The 23,979-nt window shown below is 43.7% G+C and overlaps 2 protein-coding genes across 5 annotated transcripts in view; one reads left to right on the top strand and one right to left on the bottom strand.

The window, feature by feature from the left end:
- Window positions 1-10,590: 10,590 nt before the first annotated feature.
- CRH (corticotropin releasing hormone) lies at window positions 10,591-11,160 on the top strand (the record flags this gene model as incomplete). Its single annotated transcript, XM_080929623.1, has 1 exon — window positions 10,591-11,160. The coding sequence occupies exon 1, from the start codon at window positions 10,597-10,599 to the stop codon at window positions 11,158-11,160; it is 564 nt and encodes a 187-aa protein (XP_080785749.1). The 5' UTR covers window positions 10,591-10,596.
- A 1,340-nt stretch (window positions 11,161-12,500) lies between these two features.
- TRIM55 (tripartite motif containing 55) overlaps window positions 12,501-23,979 on the bottom strand; it is a 37,916-nt gene continuing 26,437 nt past the window's right edge. For 2 of the 4 annotated variants that reach the window (XM_080929468.1, XM_080929472.1), the window contains exon 10: window positions 12,501-13,590. In XM_080929468.1, coding sequence (XP_080785594.1) covers window positions 13,468-13,590 — 123 coding nt within the window. In that variant the 3' untranslated portion in view covers window positions 12,501-13,467. Of the gene's footprint in view, window positions 13,591-19,901; window positions 20,003-23,979 lie in introns of all 4 variants that reach the window. The other 2 variants (XM_080929470.1, XM_080929471.1) reach the window with 2 other exon arrangements.

Below are 23,979 nucleotides of genomic sequence, written 5' to 3'. Positions count from 1 at the left end.
AAAGAAGGAATGTGGTTGTGGGTAGCTAATGATTAGCATTCTATGCTAAGCCAGCTGCTGGAGTCTTCTCTTGTAAGACTAGCACAAATGGTATGGCATTTTTCATCGTCACATCTTGTGGTTAATGATGAGGAAAGAGACATTCTGGAAGCTGGCACATCTATTGGGTCTGTTTCTTCTAAACCACAGGACTGCCCCTGGGAGGCCTGAGTGATAAGGAGAGAGGGAGGAGAGAAACTTCTAGCTCCTTCCACATACCTGCTGGAAGATGTGAACCAACCTCCCCCATTCCAGCCCTCTGCTTATTCATCTCTGTGATGTAGATAATGATTTTTACTTCCCAGCAGGGTTTGTAGATAAAGGATTAAAGGCAAAAATGCAAAGCTTCAGGAAGAAGCACAAACAAAAGAATCTATTATTGTACTTTTCTTGGCCCAAAAGGAAGGAGCTGCAGTGCCCCAAATTTCTTAGCAGAAAGGTCTGTGTTAGCTTCTGAGAGGCTCCTTAGCCCTGGAAAATCCCTGTAGAGGATCCCTGATAATGTTCTAGGGGATGCTAAGGTAATTGCTTAACATTTCATAAGACCCTGAACACTAATGCTCAGCTATAGCTCATGTTTGTTCATGGTCTTATTCTTGGCTCTTAGTCTAGTCCTTTACCTAGGAAAGTAATCCATGTTGGAGAGAGGTGATGTGGAATTCAGGTTTCGATTTGGTCCAGGTCACCGAGCTAGGAAGAAACAAAGTCAGGTGTATAGTACACCAGTTGGCAAGTGACATTTCAGAGGTTTGCAAAGCTATTTGAAGAATTTTGTTTTCTTTATTAATATTTATTTCCTTTATGTATATGAGTACGCTGTAGCTGTCTTCAGACACACTAGAAGTGGGCATCAGATCCCATTACAGATGGTTGTGAGCTACCATGTGGTTGTTGGGAATTGAACTCATGACTCTTGGAAGAGCAGTCAGTGCTCTAAATTGCTGAGCTATCTCTCCAGCCCCAACTTAGTGTGGTCATAAACTAGTTGGCTTAAAGAATGGAAAAAAAGCCTAATTTTTCACAGTTCTGGAGGACCACGTTGTGGTAGTTATAGTGTCTGCTGTGGGTTGTCTTGCTTTCTGGTTACAAAGGGTTGGAGGGAAAGAGAGGCCATCTTTATGAGAGAGGGGTCTCTTTTATGAGAGTGCTAAGCTTATTCTGGGTGTCTCTACATTCAAATTCTACTTATCTCACAAAGGTCCCATCTCCAAATATCATCATAGTGGGAATGAAATTTTGACCTAGGAATTTGGAGAACACACACACGCACACACACACACACACAATTTATTTCATACTGCAATTCTTCAAAAGCTGAGCAACACTTTTTACAGAAGAAACCTATGAAGTTATGTAATTATAGTTCTCCATTCAAACAGAAAAAAAAAAAATCCCATCTTCGCAATTACTGTTGTTTCTGGGAAGCTAAGAGAGCATTAGCACACGGCAGAGTTTTAGAGCTATTAAGAATTAAAGTACAAAGACAACAAGTTGGGAAATTAGGTGCAAGTCAAAGACATCTCTATATTTAACTTCCTATGAATAAGACTATTAAGTCTCATTGCTGCTTGAGGCCATTAAATCTTTTTTCTATTATCCTGGAGATATTATTGCTTAGATCACTCCTAAAATTTATGCAAAAGGAGGAGAGCAAATGTGGCAAATCAAACAATCTTTACTCCAGACATGAGTTTCCTCACAAGCCCCTTCCAAGTATTCACTGACTATCAGAAATATGAGGCCAACTAGAATTGATGTGGCCTTTCTGCCAAATAGGACACACAGTGAACCTCCAATAGCCAATACTCAGTAGGTGTAAGCTGTGTATTAAGTCTCCATCTATGAAGAAGTGAAAGGCAAGTTCACAATCCAACCAAGAGGCTAAAGAATACACATGATAGCACAATTGTACTTTTTGTGGTGGAAGCTAATACCCCATGTTCTCCCTGTGGATCAAAGAAGCCTTGGAGAAGAAAAATAGCTTGTCTGAAGTTCACAACAGTCATGAACACAGATCTAGGAATAATGTCTTTGAAATCCGCAGCTCTTGAATGCTGGCTGCCTCATTACTTATTATCCCGTGGGTAACCAAATTTCCCAAAACCAAAACAGTGTCTTGCTGTAGTCAGTTCTATGTTCTGTTTGGTTACTTCCCCTGAGAGCCAGGCCCAGAGACCTTGCATGGAGGGAAAGCACGGAGGTCACCGTCACCTGACCAAGAGAAGCAGATGCCCTTATCAGTGCACGTCTTACCGAGGTGACCCTTTTAAGGGCAAGAAATCCTAGGCACCCTAACAATATACAGGGTCATCTCACCCCAAGATGCTCTTCTAGAACAAAATATGCCATTATCCTCCCAGAAATGGTAAAAAATAACTAGCAGGTCTAAGTGTTGGCTTAAACGCTGGGTGTCAAAGAGAGGAAACACAAGATTGCAAAGAGTGCTGCTGAGGACATTCTGTTCCCAGTTAATAGCAGGATAACAAGCTGTATGGGCAAGTCAGCACAAAGACTCTGAAGCCTTGGGAATTTAGGACACTATAGAATAAAAATGTAAAGACACTAAAAATCCTCCAGCAAAATGTATGTTTGAATTTGTTTTAACTCTGCCCTTTCACTTTTTGTAAAACTGGTAACATCCTTAAGAGCCTTATTTAAGAGCCTTTTTTCAGAGCCTAGTAATATTTATGAATATAAATGTCTATTCAGAATACTTGGGTGGTGGATTTCTTTTTTCTTTCTTTCTTTCTTTCTTTCTTTTTTTTTTTTTTTTTTTTTTTTTTTTTTTTGGTGGCCAACTACTATAAGATAATTTGTTCCTGAAAATTGCCTTTCTTGACAGAAAGTTCACACACATCCTCCCACTGTCCTCCATCCATTATCTGAGACTAAAACAGAAAATTCAATGTATTACGATGTAAATAGAAAGGTCAGTCATGTCTGTCATGACCAGAGGACTGGGGCTTGGCAGAGAACCCGACACGTCTCTTTGCTGATGTTCTGAGTCATCTCACCAGGCACAGTTACTTCCTAACTTCTGGAAAAAGAGGCGATAATGCCCTTGCCATTGCCTGGGAAAAGAAGACAAGGATGAGTTCTGGATCTGAGAGAATAACTGACTAGTGGGAAGTGAGATGGAGCCCTGTCCTCACAGGATGTCCACGGTGAAGGGTCCTGGGCTCCCTGGATCCTCTCCTTCCTTTCTACTGCTCCAATCACCATTAGATACATGATATCCACTCTGTAGGTGAACGATTCTAATAAGCGTGAGAGAGAGAGAGAGACAGAGAGACAGAGACAGAGAGACAGAGGGAGACAGAAACAGAGAGACAGACAGAGACAGAGACAGAGACAGAGAGACAGAGGTAGAGAGCATAACTGCTTTCTGCCCCTCCAGGCTGCTCTCTACACCTGCATTTGGAATGCATTTCCATTTATATCTCCCTCCTTGAACCCACTAAAATGGCAGTATTATCCTGGTGAGGTATAATTCCTAGTAGGATGGATAGAGAACAGAAAAAAGAACCATATGGGTGTAAGAAAGCTTGACATACTTCTGAAATAATATCAGAGAAAAAAGAAGTAACATCTAAGGAAGTGAAATGAAGGAACAGATGTAAGCCATTTCTCAGGGGCAGTAGGATAGAGAAGGTGGAGTGAGTCCAGAGGAAAAGGCTACGGCAGGCAGGAAAAGTGAAGGCATGCTGGAGGAGTCTGCTGAAATAGGGACAAGACCAAGGGCAGATATGAAATTCTAGGTATTCAAGATTCAAACTCTCTCATCCTCTGGAAAGGCTAGGCGTCCAGATGTCTGCTCAATACACCAAAAATCAAACAGTACAATTTTTTTAAAATCTGTTGTTAGGAGCTGAGCTGTGTCTTTCCTGCATTCACATATGGAAATTCCAATGCCCAGGGTCTTAGAATGAAATGAATTTTGAGAAATGGCCTTTTCAAAGGTAATTCAGTAAAATTGGGTCAAAGGCAAATGTTTGTGTCATATTTTTAAGTGGTTGGGGAGAATTGTTGTGGATTTGCTCTAACGTTTGTATTATGTTAGATGGGTTCCCAAAATTGCAAAAGAATCCACATGTAAGACACTGTGGGTTCCTGCCTCCAGTTGGTTCTGATTGTTGGCCAATGGCTGGGCAGGGAGACAGGGGGAGACTTTAGGATTCATGGACAAGGGAACCAAGAGAGGAAGGAAGAGAGATAAGCTCTATACAGGGAAAAGAGCAAGACCAGGCCTGAAAGTGTAGGACAGAGAGACAGTCAATATGTAAGAGTCTGGGATCATGCCCAGGAGTGCTGTGGGCTTGGGTTCAGGGCACCCAGATTTTAGTACATGGAGGTTTGGAAGTGGCCAGTCATTGAGCTGTTTAAGGCATATTGAAACAGAAGGCTGTGTGTGTGTGTGTGTGTGTGTGTGTGTGTGTGTGTGTGTGTGCTTGCACATACATGCTTCATTAGGGAACCCAGGGGCAGGGCAATTTGAGCAGGATTAATTGGCCTACTGCAACAGGAAATGATAGAATACAGTAGTGCTATTTAGTTGTTTGAGGATGATATACTTCTAGATGAATTTTCTGTCCTGCTTTATTCAATGGACTATGGAGTATGCACTGCATTCATTCAAAAAACCACTGCATTCATTCAACAAGCAAGAAGTCTGTGCTGTATTTATTCAACAGGCTAAGAAGTGTCTACTACATTTCTTCAAAAGTCTGGGGAGTGGCCCCTGCACACATTCAACAAGCTTGGGAATGTCCACTGCATTTACTCAACAGAATACAGAGAGTCCAGTGCATTCATTAAACAGGAGTGTGCACTGCATGCTTTCAATAGGCTAGCAAGTATCCACCGAACGGACTCAATGGACGAGGGAGTAGCCTCTGAATTCATTCAACAGGCCAGGGAGTGTCCACTGTGCTTTGAGAAGGAACTAATGCAGAAAACCCATGCCCTGTCACTCAGTGTATAGTCTACACTGCGACACTGACTAGTGAAATGTCAGCTTTATGCTGAATGGTATCCATGACTTTACCAGAACATAAAGATACAGGCCCTAAACTTAATCTGAGAAAGAGTCCCATAACAAAACACTTGTTAATCAAATAATTAATGTGCACTGCCAATAAAAATCACACACACACACACACACACACACACACAGCACACAACATATATTGGCATATATGTACATAATAGAGCAGCTAAGTGGAACTAGCTAACATGTATGTCACCTTACATACCATTTACTGTGGTGGAAATCACTCCCTGCCCCCCCCCCCACATTTTACATTAAGATTTTAAAATGTAGGTTTTTCTCTTAAACTAGAAATCATGATTAAGACCACAGTTTTAGTCCATTTTTTAAAAAATCTCATCTTATCACAAACCCTTGGAGAAAGGTAACAAAGCGGTAAATGTGATGAGCTTTGACATTCAGAAGCATTCTGTATAGTGTTTACTATTGCTGTTTGTCTGAGTCTTACTATGTATGGGAGGCTGACTTCCAGCTTGCAATCCTGCTGCCCACTGAAGATACTGCGATTAGAGACATGTGCCACCACACCTGACTGGGATTAGAGACATGTGCCTCCACACCTGACTGGGATTAGAGATAGAGACATGTGCCACCACACCTGACTGGGATTAGAGACATGTGCCACCACACCTGACTGGGATTAGAGACATGTGGCTCCACACCTGACTGGGATTAGAGATAGAGACATGTGCCACCACACCTGACTGGGATTAGAGACATGTGCCACCACACCTGGCTGGGATTGGAGACATGTGCCACCACACCTGACTGGGATTAGAGACATGTGCCTCCACACCTGGCTGGGATTAGAGACATGTGCCTCCACACCTGGCTGGGATTAGAGACATGTGCCTCCACACCTGACTGGGATTAGAGACATGTGCCACCACACCTGACTGGGATTAGAGACATGTGCCTCCACACCTGACTGGGATTAGAGACATGTGCCACCACACCTGACTGGGATTAGAGACATGTGCCACCACACCTGACTGGGATTAGAGACATGTGCCACCACACCTGACTGGGATTAGAGACATGTGCCACCACACCTGACTGGGATTAGAGACATGTGCCACCACACCTGACTGGGATTAGAGACATGTGCCTCCACACCTGACTGGGATTAGAGACATGTGCCACCACACCTGACTGGGATTAGAGACATGTGCCACCATGCCTGACTGGGATTAGAGACATGTGCCACCACACCTGGCTGGGATTAGAGACATGTGCCACCATACCTGGCTGGATTAGAGACATGTGCCACCACACCTGACTGGGATTAGAGACATGTGCCACCATACCTGGCTGGATTAGAGACATGTGCCACCACACCTGGCTGGGATTAGAGACATGTGCCACCATACCTGGCTGGATTAGAGACATGTGCCACCACACCTGACTGGGATTAGAGACATGTGCCACCACACCTGACTGGGATTAGAGACATGTGCCACCACACCTGGCTTACATTCTCCATTGTGTTTTTCATAGTCTTCCATGTTCTCTATAAAGAGGATGTATGGCTTTGACACCAGAAGAGACAGTTAAAAGTTACAATATTGTTCCCAGGGAAGCAATAAGGTATTTGTTTTTGAACTCCTTTCTCTATCTTCTTATGAAGATGGCTATGAAATCTACCTAAAGTGCAGTGACCACAGGGATTAAACAACCTGAATGTGAGTAAAGATGACAGACTAATTGTGACATTTTTTTTAGTTAGCAAACTTGGAGAGTGTACTTGCTTGTCTGAATTTTGCCAATAGAACTATATAACAGTGCAAAGAGATGCAGGCTCTGAGGAGTTACCTGCTCTCTGTGTACATGTGTGTGTCTGTGGCACTCTGGCTTAAACTCAGGGCAAGTGCCCCATACCCAACTCTATTATTTCTCTTTTATTTAATTAATCTGTGTTCTATATTATTTAACTCACTCCTATGTTACATTGCTTTTGAAAAGGTATTTTGAATAGGAATGAATCACTATTTGGTGCCCATTTCTTGGGCAGTGTTTCTAGGATCTAAAAGCATCTATGTTGGTCCTTTTATGACTCTTTTCAGTAAGTGAGGTGCTATCTCTTGGTGTGAGTCTTATAAACCTAGATTTCTTAGTGTCTTGTATAGAACATATCTACATTGTTACTTCTAGAATCACACATCTGTATCGTAATTTCAAGAATCCTTCCTATTCTTTATATCCCATAAAGGGCTAAAATTAATGCTTTTATTTTGTGAGAATCTTTATTTTTGTATTTTTGCATTTTCATTTTTAGGTCTATTGGCGCACTTTAAACCTTCACATCATAATCATAAGATTTCAGATTTCAACATGAAAATAGCAGTGTGCACACACAGACATTCAAAGCCAAGAGGCACTGCACCAAGAATTTCTGTCTTCTCATGCCTTGGCAATAACAGGAAAACCCAAGAAAAGGCACGTCAAGAACTGATATGCGTGTTCTCCACCTAAATTCCACTCTTCTCGGCTCATTCACGTACCTCTGCTGGGAAAGGAAGCACAGAGAAACTGTAATGCTGTGTAAACAGTCAGGCTGGCAGTAAAGGATCCGGGCTCCTCTTCTGCCTTTATCACTAGCAGAGGAACGTCAGATTACCTCTGGTTCTCATGTAAAGCACGGGACTGAGTCTAGTAGGAGCACTCTGTGATGTACTTCAGGAAAGTATGACACTTCACAGTCTATGTTCCAGTCAAACCCATGGCAAGAACTCAACAGCAATGGTGAAGCCAGAAGAGTAAAAACATGTCCCCAGATGATCCCATAGGAAGGGATCTTAAGGGTCAGGAGGTTAGCAAGAGCCCCACACTTGCTATTTCTTCCCCCAACGAACCTCCCTGACTTCTGGGCTGCTCATAGGCACTTCCCTTTCTGACTTCAGGGCTCATCAGCCTGCTTTCCCTCTCCACAATGGATTTAAGCTGAACTTTATGAATGGGCAGAGACAGGGTCAGGAATGAAACTTAAAACAGAACCAACCAACAAAAAAAAAAAACCCAAACACAGAGATGAATTTCAACATCTAAAATGCCCACACTAACAATATCGAAGGTTCTGGAGGCCTCCTTATCAATGCAAACCGAGTTTTCCTCCAAAGCACACTAATCATTAATAACACATCACATTTCCCCCAGGGGACTGGAGTCTTCCTGTGTTTCTCTTCTATCAGAAGTGCATCCCACAGTGCATCATTCATCTATGAGCTGACTTTTCTGCAAACCCCTGTGTTTCCCCCACCTTCCTTTTGTTTCCAGGAGAATTGTTGATCAGCACAGGCCCCGAAGAGGGGTTGAAATCTGCATTGCATTATCTGCCACATCGGTGACAGAGAAGATGGCAGACATAACCGGAAATAGGGAACAGGAAATTCTGGATAAACAGTAGAGGTGGTTATGAAGCAGCTGACATGAATCACAGACACTGAAGTTTGTAACAGCATCTGGAATTGCAGGAGGAAAGAGGCAACTGCTTCCCACTCCGGCATAATATCCATTTAACTCAAAATTTGAGAGTGCATTTGTACACATGGCATTGTATCCTGTAACCGTGTCAGAGAGCAATTACTAAAGACACGCGTGGTGCACATTTGGATTTGGAGAAAGGAACAGAACACATGATAAACAACTTGAGTGCTTTGCCATGCTATCATGATTCCACAGTATATGGAGGTGGAATGAATGGTTCTCATTTACAGATTCAATAACTGATTTTTTTTTTCAGGCTATCAAGCAGCTTACTTAGAGAAGTGCCCCCCCTCCTTGCTTTTGCTGTGTAGACTCAGAATAGACTGTTTAATGCACACAGTTCACCGTGGTCTTCTTAGGGGAACAGAAAAGTCCTGATTGACTTTAGATTCTGAGAGGAGACCCACAGGAACTTGAACCTGAGGTTTTTATTAAGAGTGTTTGTTTATGGCCTTCATCATTACAATAGCTCTTTTCCCGTGAAGAGAAACACTAAGCTGGTTTCAAAAACCCTTACCGGTCTTATCTTCAGATCCATAATTCCTTTACCTGCTCTTGGGAGGACTGAGTAGATAAAAGCTAAAGCTTGGTTTGTCTCTACCCCCTAGTTCTTCCTTCTCCTCCAGGCAGAAAAATGGCCAGGCCATAGTAAGGATGTATTTCAAACAGTGAGATGTTTCCTGAGAGGACAACCTGACAGAAAAGTTACGTGGGGGTGGTGAGGCACCAGGAAATGTCCAGATCCACCCCCTTAATGGTGGCTACCTTTGTGTCAGCTCTGCACTCTCCACCTCTTCTCTCCCCTCCCACTCTCTCTTTTCTGGTCTGTATCTGGCCTATCATAGTAAGAGGTCAGTATGTTTTCCACACTTGGATAATCTCATTCAAGAATTTTTGTCAATGGACAAGTCATAAGAAGCCCTTCCATTTTAGGGCTCGTTGACGTCACCAAGGAGGCGATAAATATCTGTTGATATAATTGGATGTGAGATTCAGCGTAGAAATAGCAGAGCTCTGTCCCTCGCTCCTTGGCAGGGCCCTATTATTTATGCAGGAGCAGAGGCACCACGCAATCGAGCTGTCAAGAGAGCGTCAGCTTATTAGGCAAATGCTGCGTGCTTTCTGAAGAGGGTCGACGTTATAAAATCTCACTCCAGGCTCTAGTGTGGAGAAACTCAGAGCCCAAGTACGTTGAGAGACTGAAGGGAAAAAAAGGGGGGAAAGCAAAAGAAAAAGGAGAAGAGAAAGGAGAAGAGGAAGAAAAGCTGCAGGAGGTATCCTGGGAGAGGTCCCTCTGCAGAGTAAGTTGTGCGGGCTCACCTGCCAAGGGAGGAGAAGGTAGGCAGCGCCTAGACGGGCGCCACCAACTTTGTGCTGCCTGAGCTGCTGTGGTGCGCCCCGGAGCCAGCTGCCCATGTGCTGGAATGCCTGTGCCTATGCATGTATGTGTGTCGCCAACTGTGCCTTAGAATTCCGATGACAGCGGCGATGTGGCAAAAAGCGAAGTTAGACGGCGGCTGCGGCTGCTCATCTTTATCCACTTAATCCAATCTGCCACTCACTGCTCATAGTCTGGGTGAAGAATGGCTCCGCTATTGCATCCCATGCCCCCAGGCAAAGGGAGCAAGGGCAGTAATGGAGACAGAGGAGGAGGTAGTCCTCAATTTGGAAGAAAAGGATGTCCGAAATGGGCAATTAGGGCGGGCGATAGCTTAAACCTGTAGCACTTCTCCGGGCTCAAGGATTGGGGAAAACGTTTGGGAGATCCTTAGGAAGAGGAGTCTGAGGGTGTTCCTTTTAGGTCTCCAAAGAAGGGTCACCTGCGGGCTCTCACCGGATGAGCTTTGCAGGCACCTATAGCTTCAGCACCGCGGACAGCGTCACCGAAGTCCAGAGCCTGTCTTGTGGGTGTCAGATAGGAAGCCCCGCTACACCTTCCAACTGAGCTAAAACTCTGACCGATCTTATTACCTCTCTCCCCCACCTTCTCTCTCCCCTGACCCCAACCTGCAGAGAGCGCCCCTAACATGCGGCTGCGGCTGCTGGTGTCCGTGGGCATGCTGCTGGTGGCTCTGTCGCCCTGCCTGCCTTGCAGGGCCCTGCTGAGCAGGGGATCCGTCCCCGGAGTGGCGCGGGCCCCGCAGCCCTTGAATTTCTTGCAGCCGGAGCAGCCCCAGCAACCTCAGCCGGTTCTGATCCGCATGGGTGAAGAGTACTTCCTCCGCCTGGGGAACCTTAACAGAAGTCCCGCTGCTCGGCTGTCGCCCAACTCCACGCCCCTCACCGCGGGTCGCGGCAGCCGCCCCTCACACGACCAGACTGCAGCTAACTTTTTCCGCGTGTTGCTGCAGCAGCTGCAGATGCCTCAGCGCTCGCTCGACAGCCGCGCGGAGCCGGCAGAACGCGGCGCTGAGGATGCCCTAGCTGGCCACCAGGGGGCGCTGGAGAGGGAGAGGCGGTCCGAGGAGCCGCCCATCTCTCTGGATCTCACCTTCCACCTTCTGCGGGAAGTCTTGGAAATGGCCAGGGCAGAGCAGTTAGCCCAGCAAGCTCACAGTAACAGGAAACTGATGGAGATAATCGGGAAGTGAAATGTTGCACTTGGCCAAAACGATTCTGCATTTAGCACACAAGTAAACATTAAAAGGTTTAAAACACAGTATTCTGTACCATATTGTAGCTCTGATATCATTTGTTTATTTTTATATAGCTTGAAGCATAGAAGATGTACAGGGAGAGAGCCTATATACCCCTTAATTAGCATGCACAAAGAGTCTTTCTGTGTAGTAACGAAACATCGTTATTTATATTGCCCAGGCTTAGTTTCTATGTGCAAATACGTGTCTTTATAGCAATCTCTTAAAGAAAATGTGGACCCAAGGAGGAAGCCTTTTAAAAAGCAGATGGAAGTCACCCAGTTGCTTTTATTTGGAGCTACAGTGAAAGAGAATTCATTCTTGAGGGGTAGCTAGGACAAAATGTGTAAGTTCTTTGAATCAACTTTTTCTTGTAAATGTTTCAATAATAAAACATCTTCCTGATCCTTGGTCAATTTGGTTGTGTACGAGAACGTTGAATATATTTTTAATAAAATCTGCAAAGGTTGTTGTGGCTTTATTTTTTTTTCTCTTCAGTGTGCATACAGAAATGAACCCAGCACAAGAAAATAAAAACAATACAACAAACAATCCCTCCAAAGCCCCACCTCCTACACTTAGCTTTCACTAGCCCTGTAATTTTTCCTGGGCTTTCCTCTGTATTTCAAATTTCCCTTCTGAGATTGAATTAAATCATTTTAGAGGTTCCTCCCACCTCTAAAACTTGATAATTTTACAACTGAAAGATCAGTCACAGTGGAAGTAGCATGCAAGCCTAATTAGTTGAGGACAGGGAAGTGTGGACATCTTGGTGAATGGGAGAAGGTCAGAGGACAAAGGGTAAGGCTCAGTTTCCTGCTACCATGTGAGCCCTAGGAATTTAACTTGGTTCTTCAGGCCCAAAGGCAAGTGCTTATACGAACTGTACTAGCTCACCATCCTTAGATAGAAGAAACTTAATAATGCAAACATTTCAAGTGAATAAACATATTTTCAGTAAAAGGGCACTCGGGAATTTTTTTTCTTAAAAAAGGAACGTTTTGACTTTAATAGCTCCACAAATGCCTTCCATATCTCTCTCTATCCCAGTCCCAATAACAGCGACGTATAGGACTGTTATTTGCTTCTAAAATTAAGCAGCCCGTCTAGTTAGCTGGATGATACATTTGCCTTAGCAGTTTGGTTACAGCTCTAAAATTTTTAGTTCCATAATTAATACTTTAAAATTAATTTGTATGTATGAAGATGGCACTTCTCTTGAGTCCCCTGAAACATGCTTGATTAATGGCTTAATAATAAAACATGAATCACTGAAAAAATTGCTAGGAGACGAAGGTTCTTAAAAACATTTATTTAAGAGTTCATTTAAAGTAAAGTAAAACTTATGTGATGAAGGCATGGAGGGGGGGAGAGACGGGGAGGGAGGGAGGGAAGGAGAGAGAGAGAGAGGGAGGGAGGGGGAGGGGAGAGAAGAGGGAGGGAGAGCTCACAGGGAGAGAATCGTGTGTATATTTAAATACATGCACTTGTTCCACAGTTTATTCAATTCCTGCTGTGGCAGACACATAAGAAAGAAGACGGTTCCTCTCAAAACGTCTTCAATTAAAATGCCTGATACATGGACATCTGATTATGAGATATGTAGATAAGATTAGAAAAATGTGGAAAGAGTTGCCCTAGGCCTTTGGCCTTCTGGACGATGGAAGTGTGGCCACATGTACAGAAAACTTCTGGCTGCGCATCCCGTGACATCCGTAGGAAAGAGGAACTTCTATAACGCCCTACACACATCTTTGGCCAGTGACCAATCTCCATATTTTGATAAACTGGTCAGTTCTGAACTGACACTGGATGTCATCTACCATCTGTAATGCTAAGGAGAAAAGCAAAAGGCACAAGTGTCCTAAAATAACAAGAAGTCAGAGAGACAGGAGAGTGTTCTGTCACTTTGTGGTCACTTGCCACTTAGCTGATGTGCTCGGTGCTCGCGCGCGCGCGCGCACACACACACACACACACACACACACACACACGCCACACCTACACAACCTTCAAAATGTTTCTCACACAATAAGAGATTTGCATAAGATCAAGTTTCTTCATAAGAGGATTTGCTGTAAAATTTGTCGGGGCGTAATCATTTTCTCAACAAGTTAGATAAGTCATCTGGAGTCAAAGGGTGATGTTTTGTTTTTGTTTTCGGAAATCCTGGCCAGAGGTCCCCTTCATGGTGAATTTCCACCCAGGTTTGCCTGTGTGCTTCTCATCCAGGCAGACAGGGGACAGCAAAGAGAATAAATATCATTCATTCAGGGAATTCAACCAGGAGAAGGAGAAGACGTGGCGAGCTGGTTCAGGGTCAGCCCCACCCCCACTCCCCAAGGCTTCAGCCTGTCCCTGGGGAGAAGGGGCCTCAAATCCAATCTGCAAAAGAAGAAAATGTGGATGAGAGGAAGGAGAGAGGAGATCTTTGGGGAATTGGTCCGGTGACTGTTCTACTGAAGAGAGAGGATGGTAACAGTATTTATATGAGACATAGTTATTATTAGGGACAGAAAGCGAGCTTAGGTCATCTTAGTTAAGGTCAAGAGCCATTTAAGTGATTCACACTCACAACTCAGAAGGAATAGCAGTAGCGCATGCAATGGAAGAGAGCTCTGGTGGGGAGGGGCCAGGTTTCCCTGTTGGTTTTCCCAGATTAAGTTGTTCAGGATCTACTGAGATGACAGCCTCATTCTCACGCAGATATCTAGGTTTACAGAAATTTGAAAAACTACTAAAACCCTGCTAGGTTTTAACTCATAGCACAGTGATAAGAGTGTCTTCCTAGCCCATCTTAGGCCAGGGCTTCATCCCTAATGTCATACAGGGCAGAGAGGATGGGGGAGGGAAGAGAGAAGGGAAGGGGTGGGAGAGCCCAGACTCAATTGATGTTGCTATATCATGGCACTGCGGGTTATATTTATGTTCGTACAATCTCTCCACTGCTGACGTGACAAGTTTCTACCAGATTATGCTTGTGCGTCACTAGTAGGGTGTGCTTCCGCCAAACTCAACGTTAGGTCACTTCACTGTTGTGGGGCTGCCAGTGTCCATCACACAGACTCAGATGGGGACAATGACGGCAAGCCATACTATCTAAAAGAATCATACTGGAGGATATCAGTGACAAAATGCCGCTGTGCAGACATTTATATGTTTGTAGATTGCGTCAGCGCTGCAAAACGCTTCAGTTTTTGCAAGGCCAAAGTATGAATCTCGAGCAAATCCCGAAGTGACTATCTCTAGGCAATAAAATCTTATAACAGTCAGACAAAATCAAATCTAATATCAAAATTTCCAAGGAGATACTTTTGATAAATATCCGACTGGTACAGATTGTAAATTTAATTCAACTGAACAACTCAATCCTAGAAATAAACTTTGTGAAGTTTTGGGTCTTGAAAATAACAGCTTAATAGAACAAAGAATATTCATATATATATATGGAAGACTTGCTATTTGACTGTGTTCACTCCAGCTGTAAAGAGACCATGGAAGACCGGCTTGGTCCCAAGGCAAATGCTCAGATGCGTTCTCACAGTTCCCTGGCACATTGTGCAACACAGAAATGCCCACGGCCCTGACGCAGCGCGGCAGCACGAGAACCCGGTGCAGGAGCCCTGGGGTGGGGTGAGGCTGTGATGACAGACCCAGCGAAACGTTTGTAAGTTTAAGTACAGTGCTGCCTGCAAAGTAGCTTTTAGACGAAAAAGAATGTTTGGCAAGCACCTTCCCAGATCTCACCATAAATATACGGTTGAGGTGTCATTAAAAAGCAACAACAACAACAACAAAAAAAAAAAACCAAAAAAACAACAAAAAGAACACTATCACAATCATAGTGAGTTACTTGGTTTTAGTATTCTCTTTTTTGATATTAAATTGCTTCCCGGTAGCAAGTTGATAAGAGCTCTGAGGTCATATTAGATTAAAAGTGAGGCACACTATCTTCATGAAAAGCATTTATAAAACTGGAATGTTGAGTAAAGTAGGTTTTTGGTAATGGGTTAGATACCCCTTGAGGTGGGGTGAGGCCGGGTGTGGAGGAGTTCAAGGTTTAGCTACATACTGCGTTGAGGCTAGCCTGAGCTACTTAAGATTCTGTCTCTAAAAAAGAAAGAGAAATCAAGGTAGATTATCTTCAGAGATAAGACTGGGGTGTTTTTGGAATTTGCTGACTTCTAGAAGCTTTTGCTAAACCAAATATTAAAAGCTACCTGCTTTAGTATTTGTTTTAATACTTTAATATTAAATATTTAATAATTTAATGTTTAATGTTTGCTTGAGTATTTTAATATTTAAAACCGCTGTTTAAATATTCAGCTGCTGGCACTGACAGCTGTGCACAACCCGACTGAATCGTCTGGGTTTGTTGCACCTACCATGGTTCCAGGCATGTTTGCTTGTTGTTGTTGTTGTTGTTCAAACAATGTGGGCTGATATTTTCCCTCTCAGAGAAGAAAGTGACAGAAAGGATCAGGAGCAGGGATTAACTGGAGTATCTTTGGTGCTCATGCTATCTGCTTGGGCTGGAAACTTACTAACCATCTCAGCAAGAAAGCTCCCCTGGCCACTTGTTAGGGATTTGACTCTCAGATGCCATTGTAAGTTTCAGTTGTTAACTTGACACGCCCAGGAAGAGGGAATCTCAATCAGGAAGAGGGATTAAGGAGTCACCTCCATCTGATTGCCTTGTGGGCATATCTGCTCATTGATGTGTGAGGACCTAGTCCACTGTGGGCGGTACTACACCTAGGTAGATGTGTCTGGGCTGTGTAAGGAATGTAGCTAAGCCAACCAAACAGTAGACAGCAGCATCTTCTATGATTTCTGCTTCAAGTTCCTGCCTTGATTTTTAGTCTTGGCTTCCAGGGAGGATGAAGTCTAACTTTTAAGCCAAATAAAACCTTTTCTCCTCAAGTTGGTCAGTGTTTTATCACAGTGACAAAGAAACAAACTAGGACCCCAGACCAACTGCTTACTAGCTCCCCAATGTGGGTGAGTGATAAGCCATTCTGAGCTCAGTTTTCTCTTCTGTAAAATGGGTATCAGATCCTATGTCGTGAGGCCACTGTATGGACTGAACAACGTAGTGAACACAAAACACTTTGCTCATGCTTCATATACTTCCTCCCTGTTTCTTGTCTCCCACTACTTCCTTCCACCCCCCTCTCATCCCTAACTACAGTGAAGAGACTCTTCTGTCACACAGAGGGGACTATTTCTGGTGACCGTATACAGTATCAATGCTCTCCGGTGAGGAAAGACTGTTAGGTGATTGTATTTACTACCTCACCTTCCCAGAACTGGAGGTGATTTACAGCACATGACTCTTTGGGCATGTGGTCAAGTCTTGGTCATCTACGATGCTCTCCCATTTATCTCAAGCACTTTAAGTCTCAGGATTATCTCAGGAGGCATAGAAACCACCACCCAGGAAACCAAACTTCTTCCTGTAGTCTTCTCTAAATGGAGTCCTTTGCTTTGTTTTCCAAAAGTTGGCTGTCCTTCGTTACAGAAAGTATGTTACTTTTGGCCAAACACATGCTACAGAGCAGACCAATGGGCTCACTGTGGCTCCCTCTGCTCTGTGTGAAGAGGACAAGGGACTTCCAGTATACATCATTTTCCTTAGATGGCTGTGTTGTGTAACTTTTGCTGTCAACCTGGCTGAATCTGTAGTTGCCTAGGAGATGCACTGGTGCACACCTGTGAGGGCCTTTCCAGAGAGGGTCCACCCAGGAATGAAGATGAACTTTGAATGCAGCATTTATGGGCTGTGGTCCCAGGCTGAATAAAAACCAGGGAAAGGAGGAAACTTGCTACGTTTCAGCATTTACCTCTCTGCTTCCTGACTGAAGATGCAAATGTGAGCAGCTGCCTCCTGTTCCTACTTCATGCCTTCCTTACAGCTGTGTCCTCAAATGGTGAGCCACTCTAAGCTCTCTCTCTCTTCCTCCATCTCTCTCTCTTTCCTTACTTCCCCGCCTCTTCTTCCCTCTCTTCCTCCTTCCCTGCCTGTCTACATTTTGTCAGGAATCTGATAAGAATTGGACAAATACGAAGTTCTTCTTAAAAAGAAAGCCAGACGTGAAAGAAAGAGGAAGAAGTTCACCTTTGTCTCAAGGCTTGATGGATTTTGGTCAAAATTTGCAGCAGAAAAAAAATACCGTACTTTCCCTCTGCTATTCCCCTTAGTCTGACTGAGCATTCAGGATATTCATAAAACAAGCTTCTCCAGGGACACAGAACCTTTCCCTTTCCTTTGATATTGTCTTACCATTGTTATTAAAAGCGCTCTGAGAAGGGATAAATGAATGTCAGCTCATGACACTAGCTTATTGCTTTGCCCCACTGGAGAGCAGGGTAGAATGAGGTGCTTCCACCCAGGGACATGTGCTATGCGGGCATCACCCTTGACCCCCTATGCCACCTGGAGTCACCTCTTGCTGATAGGGACTAAGGAGGGTGCATCCCGCCAGAGGCTGGTGGGCAGCAGACTCATAAAACAGGTCCACTCCAGATTAAGGATGGTATATTGTGGTTTTAAAAATATGAGGCAGTTAAAAACATCAGAAGTTCAGGACTGGAGATACAGAGATAGCCACTGTCCTGGGTTTGGGAAGCATGTGACATGGATAATCCTTACAGAACATAGAATAGGGGAGATGCATGGGCCAGTTGAATGGCTCAATGGGTAAACATGCTCGTTTCGAGCCTGACTACCTGACTCCCCAGGTTTGACTCCCCAGGACCCAGATGCTGGGTGGAGAGAGCTGACTCTCACAGGCTGTCCTGACCTACACACACACACCATTTTACCTGCCCTTCCCTGAAGTAAATATAATAAAAATATTTTTGAAAATTAAGCAGATACCATGTGGTACAACAATTCCACATCTGTGTATAGACAAAAAAAATAATAATAACTGAAAGAATTCATGCAGGTTTTCACACCATGTCTTAGCAGTATTATTCACAGCAGCCAAGAAGCAGATGCAATTTCCAAAGGCAGGAATAAAGAAGCTTTTGGCATGAACAAACTATGGAATATCGCTCCTCTTTGAAATGAACTCGGATATATACCAAGACACATGTGAATCCTGAAGAAACCTTCTGCTAAGTGAAATAAATCCAATGTACCAAGTAAAACAATTTTCGCTTCCATGCATGTTCCTAGTATAGGCACACCAACAAAGGCAGAGAGTGGCTGCGGAGCTGCCTCCTGAGGCTGGAGGAAGTAGGGTTGAAAGGTTTTACTAGGTCTTGAGTTACATTTCTGCAAGGGGAAAACTGGGGCTTGGTTACAAAATACAGTTAACACTGCTGACATGTACAGAAAAAATGGTGAAAATGGTAAATGTGCTGCTCTCCCTCCTGTCTCACTGGCACAACTGTTGTTTTCTTTCTTTCTTCTTCCTTTCTTTCTTCCTCTCTCTCTTTCTCTCTCTTTCTTTCTTTTCTTTTTTTTACAAAAGTGACTTAATGTGAAAATATGACCTTAGAAGTTCTGCAAACAGAGCAGAAATGTGCTTGTGTCAGGAGCGAAGCAGCCCTTGGTGCTGGACAGGGTGTGTTCCTGCCACTTCTCATTCTGCAGACCTGAGGTGCCCGCCTCCCTCTACAGAGTGAGCAAGATCTGTGCCCGTCTCTGTGCTACGCTTGGAGTGGAAGTGAGTGGCCAGGGGTCTACACCTTGTATTTATGCCTTCTTCAACATACGTCTGTCACCTGGGCCTGCCTTGTCACTAACACCATTTGGTTGATCAGGTTTTGTTTTGCGTTGGGCTGAAGTTGGCACCCATGGCCCAGTTACACACGCTAAGCACCAATTCAGCCATAGATCCCACCCACATTTACGGCTCAGAGCACGGAACAGGTTCTTGTTTTGTTTCCCGTTCGCTGTTTGGTGACAGGAAACTGTAAAGCAACAAAACAGAGAAGTAAAGATGCTCAGTGCAGATTTTGTTCGATTTCCATGTTCACTGTGATTAATTAAGGCCAGGGGGAGCCAAAATGAATCTATGGCAAGATTCTTGACAATGCATCAAATCATAGAATTGTCAGATTCACTTGACAGCAACTTAGGCCCTGGGTGCCGACCATGGGGGTGTAGTTGGGTGCAGTAATAATCCACAAGGATGTCCTGAGACGTTAATTCAGCAGCCCCCTTTTCCTAAATGCATCTGCCTCTCATGGTCCCCTGGATAAACAGCACTGAGCAGATGCTGCCCTGGTCTCCACTTGTACACAACTCTCTGAAGCCACACTTAGGTGGAACATTCTTTTAATCTGGCCCAAAGTAGAAGAGAATGTCTGTCAGTGCCTGCAGCTGCCTGTCAGCTTCCCAGGTTATGCACTCTAGTCATTTCTCCTTTCCACTCATGACCATGACCCATCCCAGTTGACCATACCTGTGTTCTACTCTTTGGGTGATCAAAAATGTAATGCCATGAAGACATTAAAGGAAGGTGATGATTTAATCGACACCCTCCAGATAACATACTACTTAGGAATGTTGAGAGATCAGTGATACCAGGCCACTGAAGGAAAGGTGGAGCGGGGGCAAGGGATTGGGATCCCAGTGCCTGAGAGTCACAGTGGCTGCCAGTGAGAAATTCAACCTGTCAGAGTCAGGTTACTGCCGCGTGTTAAATGCCATTCTTTTGAGGTCAGTTCAAAAGAACCCATACCCAGCTATGACAAGGTCCGCTTGCCTTGAGGAATGAGGATAAGGCTAGACTTGAGGTTTCCAAATGGGCAGCCATCCAGCATCCATTGTTTGCCTGCTAACCTGGATCAGAGAATCAAAGCCAAATGTTCAAAACAAGTGCGAGCAGAAATCCTGAGTATTTAGAATGCTTATTCAAAAAGAACTGTTTCTGAGCCTTGGATAGCTTATACATTACACACTCTTGAATGAGAAGGTAAGAACAGCTCAGATTCTTGGCCAGTTACCAGTTGTAAAAGCAACAGAAGTCTGTTCTGTGGCTCTAAGCCTTGGAAATATCCTAGGCACTCCATTCACAAGAATACAGGCATTTATTTCTCCTTAGAACAAACCAAGCAGCATGTGTTATCATGAAGCACCGAGCTGGGAAAATGTATCCAGTCCTCCTGAATGCTAGGGGAAGAAGCAATAGTGAGTGTCTAAGCAAGCCAGAAGGGAATGCACTAAAGATCATCTCTTCCAGAGAGGGTCTACATTCTCACACCCTGGGGAGAATGGTTGAATTAAGAGATGTATTGCTCTGAGCAGACCCTTCTTGAGATTTGAGGACTAGACCCAGGGCAATAGTCTTGAGCCTGTCAGATAGAATCAAGTGTATTCACACTTTCCTAACCCTGAGGAGAACACTGACACATGCCCAGCTGTAGATCATCATCACCATCATCACCATCATCATCATCATTACTATTATTATAAAGCCAGCCTTCTTCTGAGGTATGGCTCTTACAGCCGTGCTGGTATAGTGTCGAGGTACATTTTCTCTCTGAGGATGAGCCATAACTTTTCACACAAGTGAAAAATTACATTGTAATGAGCAAACAATCAAATATGAAAAATAAGATGGGCTGAATCAACAATGGAAAACAAAAGTCTTAGTTTAAAAAAAAAAAAAAAAAAAAAACCTTATTTGAAATGGACATATGTGGAGGCCTAGAAACCAACCCCTGGCCTTTTGCAAAGCTTGCAACCCATCATGAGCAGTGAATCAAAGTAGAGGGCTTCTTTGTCACAGACTTCCCTGGGTGTGGGGTGGGATTAAGCCACTTCTTTCCAATGCCAATGTGACCTGCATTATACTGCACACCTCACTCTGGGCTTAAGGATACTGACAAAAGCACTGAGCCCCAGCTGCTTGGTGGTCCTGAGCAAGCCCCCAGGATTCTAACTCCTGTATGGAGCTGATGTAGGGATTAGCCAAAAGAACCTCTGTAGAAAAGTCTAGGCATGAAATAAAGCAGTGTACACACATTACAGCCACCACCACAAACTAGGAAATTTGGGGTACATTTACTAAATGTTCCACTTCACCAACCCCAAAAGGAAACAGGTGCTTCATGAAAATGACTGAGATACACAAATAAAGACAAAGTAACAACCAGGATGGGCTAAAATCTGAGTTAAAGCAGAACAGTGAACTACTTAAAAGTACAGAAAGCAACCTGAACATCTCTGTCCTAACAGCTCCCCCAGAGAGTCATCCCCAGTGCCCAGTTCCCCCAGAGAGTCATTCCCAGTGCTCAGCTTCCCCAGAGTTCATGCACAAAACCCTGGGAAATGAATTCATGACTGGAATGTAAACAGTTTACATAGTACTTGGCTTTATATAATGGACACATCAATTTTATCCCCCTGTTAAAGTGACAGTTATTATTTGCCACTGAGAAACAGAGCCTGTAATTTCAGGGTTGGTTTGTCTATTTGACCTTTCAGCAAAACGGCTAAATTGATGATCATTAGAACGTCACTTTCTCAGCAGCAGAGGAATAAAAGTGCAAAAATAAATAAAGTTTCGGTGTTTTAAGACACGGATCGAAAAGCAATGTTAGCAGAATGATCCCATCAAACCTATTTGCTAAGAAGAACTGTATTCTCTCTTACAACCTTCTTGGAGAGAAAAGTGACTGCACCTCACGATCACATCCTCTCCTAATTTCTGGCATTATTCAGTGCTGACACTTTTATCCTGTAAACTGAGGCCATTCCTGAGCACTGTTTACACTTCCTTCCTTGGAGTGAGAATTCCTGCACAGGGCACCTGAGGGGCAGTGAGTATAAGCTTGCATCTCCAGACACACTGTGCAATCCATCTCAGTGGGGGCTCTGTTTGAAAATAATGTGATGCCCTGAATACTTCAATTAAATTTAGGGAACACAACTAAATTTTCATTCACTTTAGTTTGTTTTGGAAAATTAAATAGATCGTTTCAAAGAACACAGGACACATAGTCACACTCAAGGGAAATCATGTTCTCTGTCTCCTGTCTCTGTTTGCTTTATTTATTTTTTTAATGCAATGACTACCTTGTGAAATTAATCTCACATATAGATGCTTCCTGGCCCTCTTACTTACTGCATTTCTTACCTATCAATCTCTGGTGGCAGTTAGAGGGATATTTGCATGCTTGAAACCATAGTGGATGGGTTAATCTCAAAAGTCATTTTTATTAAAATGATCTTATTACTTTATTTATTTGTTTATTTATTTATTGTAGCACTGGGAGAAGATATAAAGCTCCACACTGGCTGTTAGCTCTGGAACTTTGGTCCATTGCCCATATTGGCTAGGAAAGTAAGGATGCTTTCAGGGGTCTAAATCTCTGATTGTATGAACCTGATAAGGGTTCAGGTCTGGCTGGATATAGGTAGTGCTCTGAAAGTCTAGGAAATGAAGGATAGCCAATACCCCCACCATCAGTGGACTTTCTAATCACTGCATGTGCCCCCAACACACTTGTCTTTCTGACCACTGTATATACCACCACTACACACACACACACACACACACACACACACACACACGTCTTTTTGATCATTGTATTTGCTCCCCCCCACACACACGTCTTCCTAATCACCTCCCTTCCCCCCTTCCTCCCCCCTCTCTTTCCTTCCAGTTCCCTTTGATATCCATTCCCATTTCTTCTTTCATCAACTTCATTACTTTTTTTCTATAGGGACATCTTTATAACATGTACATTTTTAGATCCTGGGTGAGAATTAAGACAGATTTGAGTTGCATTTCCTTGAGAACACTGTCCCTTTGCTTCTGTTTGTAATGAGCCACTGCATTTAGCCTGCACATACCCTCCTCTATATTAGGATGACGATCCTTAAGGCACAGGCCACCCACATTGCTACCGAGGCTGTCTCTGAGATGATGATGCACTAGGTAGAAAGGAACAGGGCAGGGCACTGTATCTTCTTATGGATCAGACCTGAGCCAGCCCACTGAGTGCTTGAAGTCACCTACTCATGGCAGAGTTGTCTTTGCAGTTCTGTGGAAACTTCAGCATATGTATATGAAATGATGCTAAACAGAACTCATTGACAAGAGATTGTGAATCAAAACTATGAGAAAGAACACACGCACATTACAATGGCTAAGTGTAGAGGATGATACAAGATCGCATCAGCTAAGATGGAGAGGACCTGGAACTCCTACTTTCTTAGTGGGGACACACAATTAATAGGCTGTGTGGAAAACCGATGGACAGTTTCTCGTGAAGTTATTTACACAATTCTACAACCTAATAGTTCCACTCCTGGGTACCCATGCAAAATGAATGAAGAGAAAATCTCTGGCATAGGTATGTCATGAAAATGCTCAGAGATATTAGCTAATAAATCAGCTGAAATCAAAACTAAAAACAGAGTGCCACAGAACAAACAGGTCACCAGATCATAGTTAGCGTGGGAACTGCCCTGTGTGTGGTTACAGAGAACGGAAACCAGGCATGTTGGAACCAGACCATGAAACTTTTCCTGCAGTCTGCTATTTGAAATATTGCCTAAGGATTTTCAACACTATTCTCCTCCGGGCTCCTCCCTTTTTACTAGCACCCAGATATAAACATATCATGGTAGCTACAACCTGTATGTGAGCAAGGACCATCTGTATACAATCTGGGATGTCCCTGAGCAGGCAGGTATGAGTAGAGAAGACAAGTTTTGTTATTAAGAAATGTTTAATCTTAGGATCAACTGAAATGAAAGTACCTAAATAGAATTTCAAAATATCTGAGGAAAAATCCTTAATAGGTCTG

Source organism: Micromys minutus (assembly GCF_963924665.1).
Source record: "Micromys minutus genome assembly, chromosome: 15".
NCBI classification, from domain to species: domain Eukaryota; kingdom Metazoa; phylum Chordata; class Mammalia; order Rodentia; family Muridae; genus Micromys; species Micromys minutus.
The sequence above is the reverse complement of the archived record's forward strand: the minus strand, read 5'-3'. Positions and strand labels throughout refer to the sequence as shown.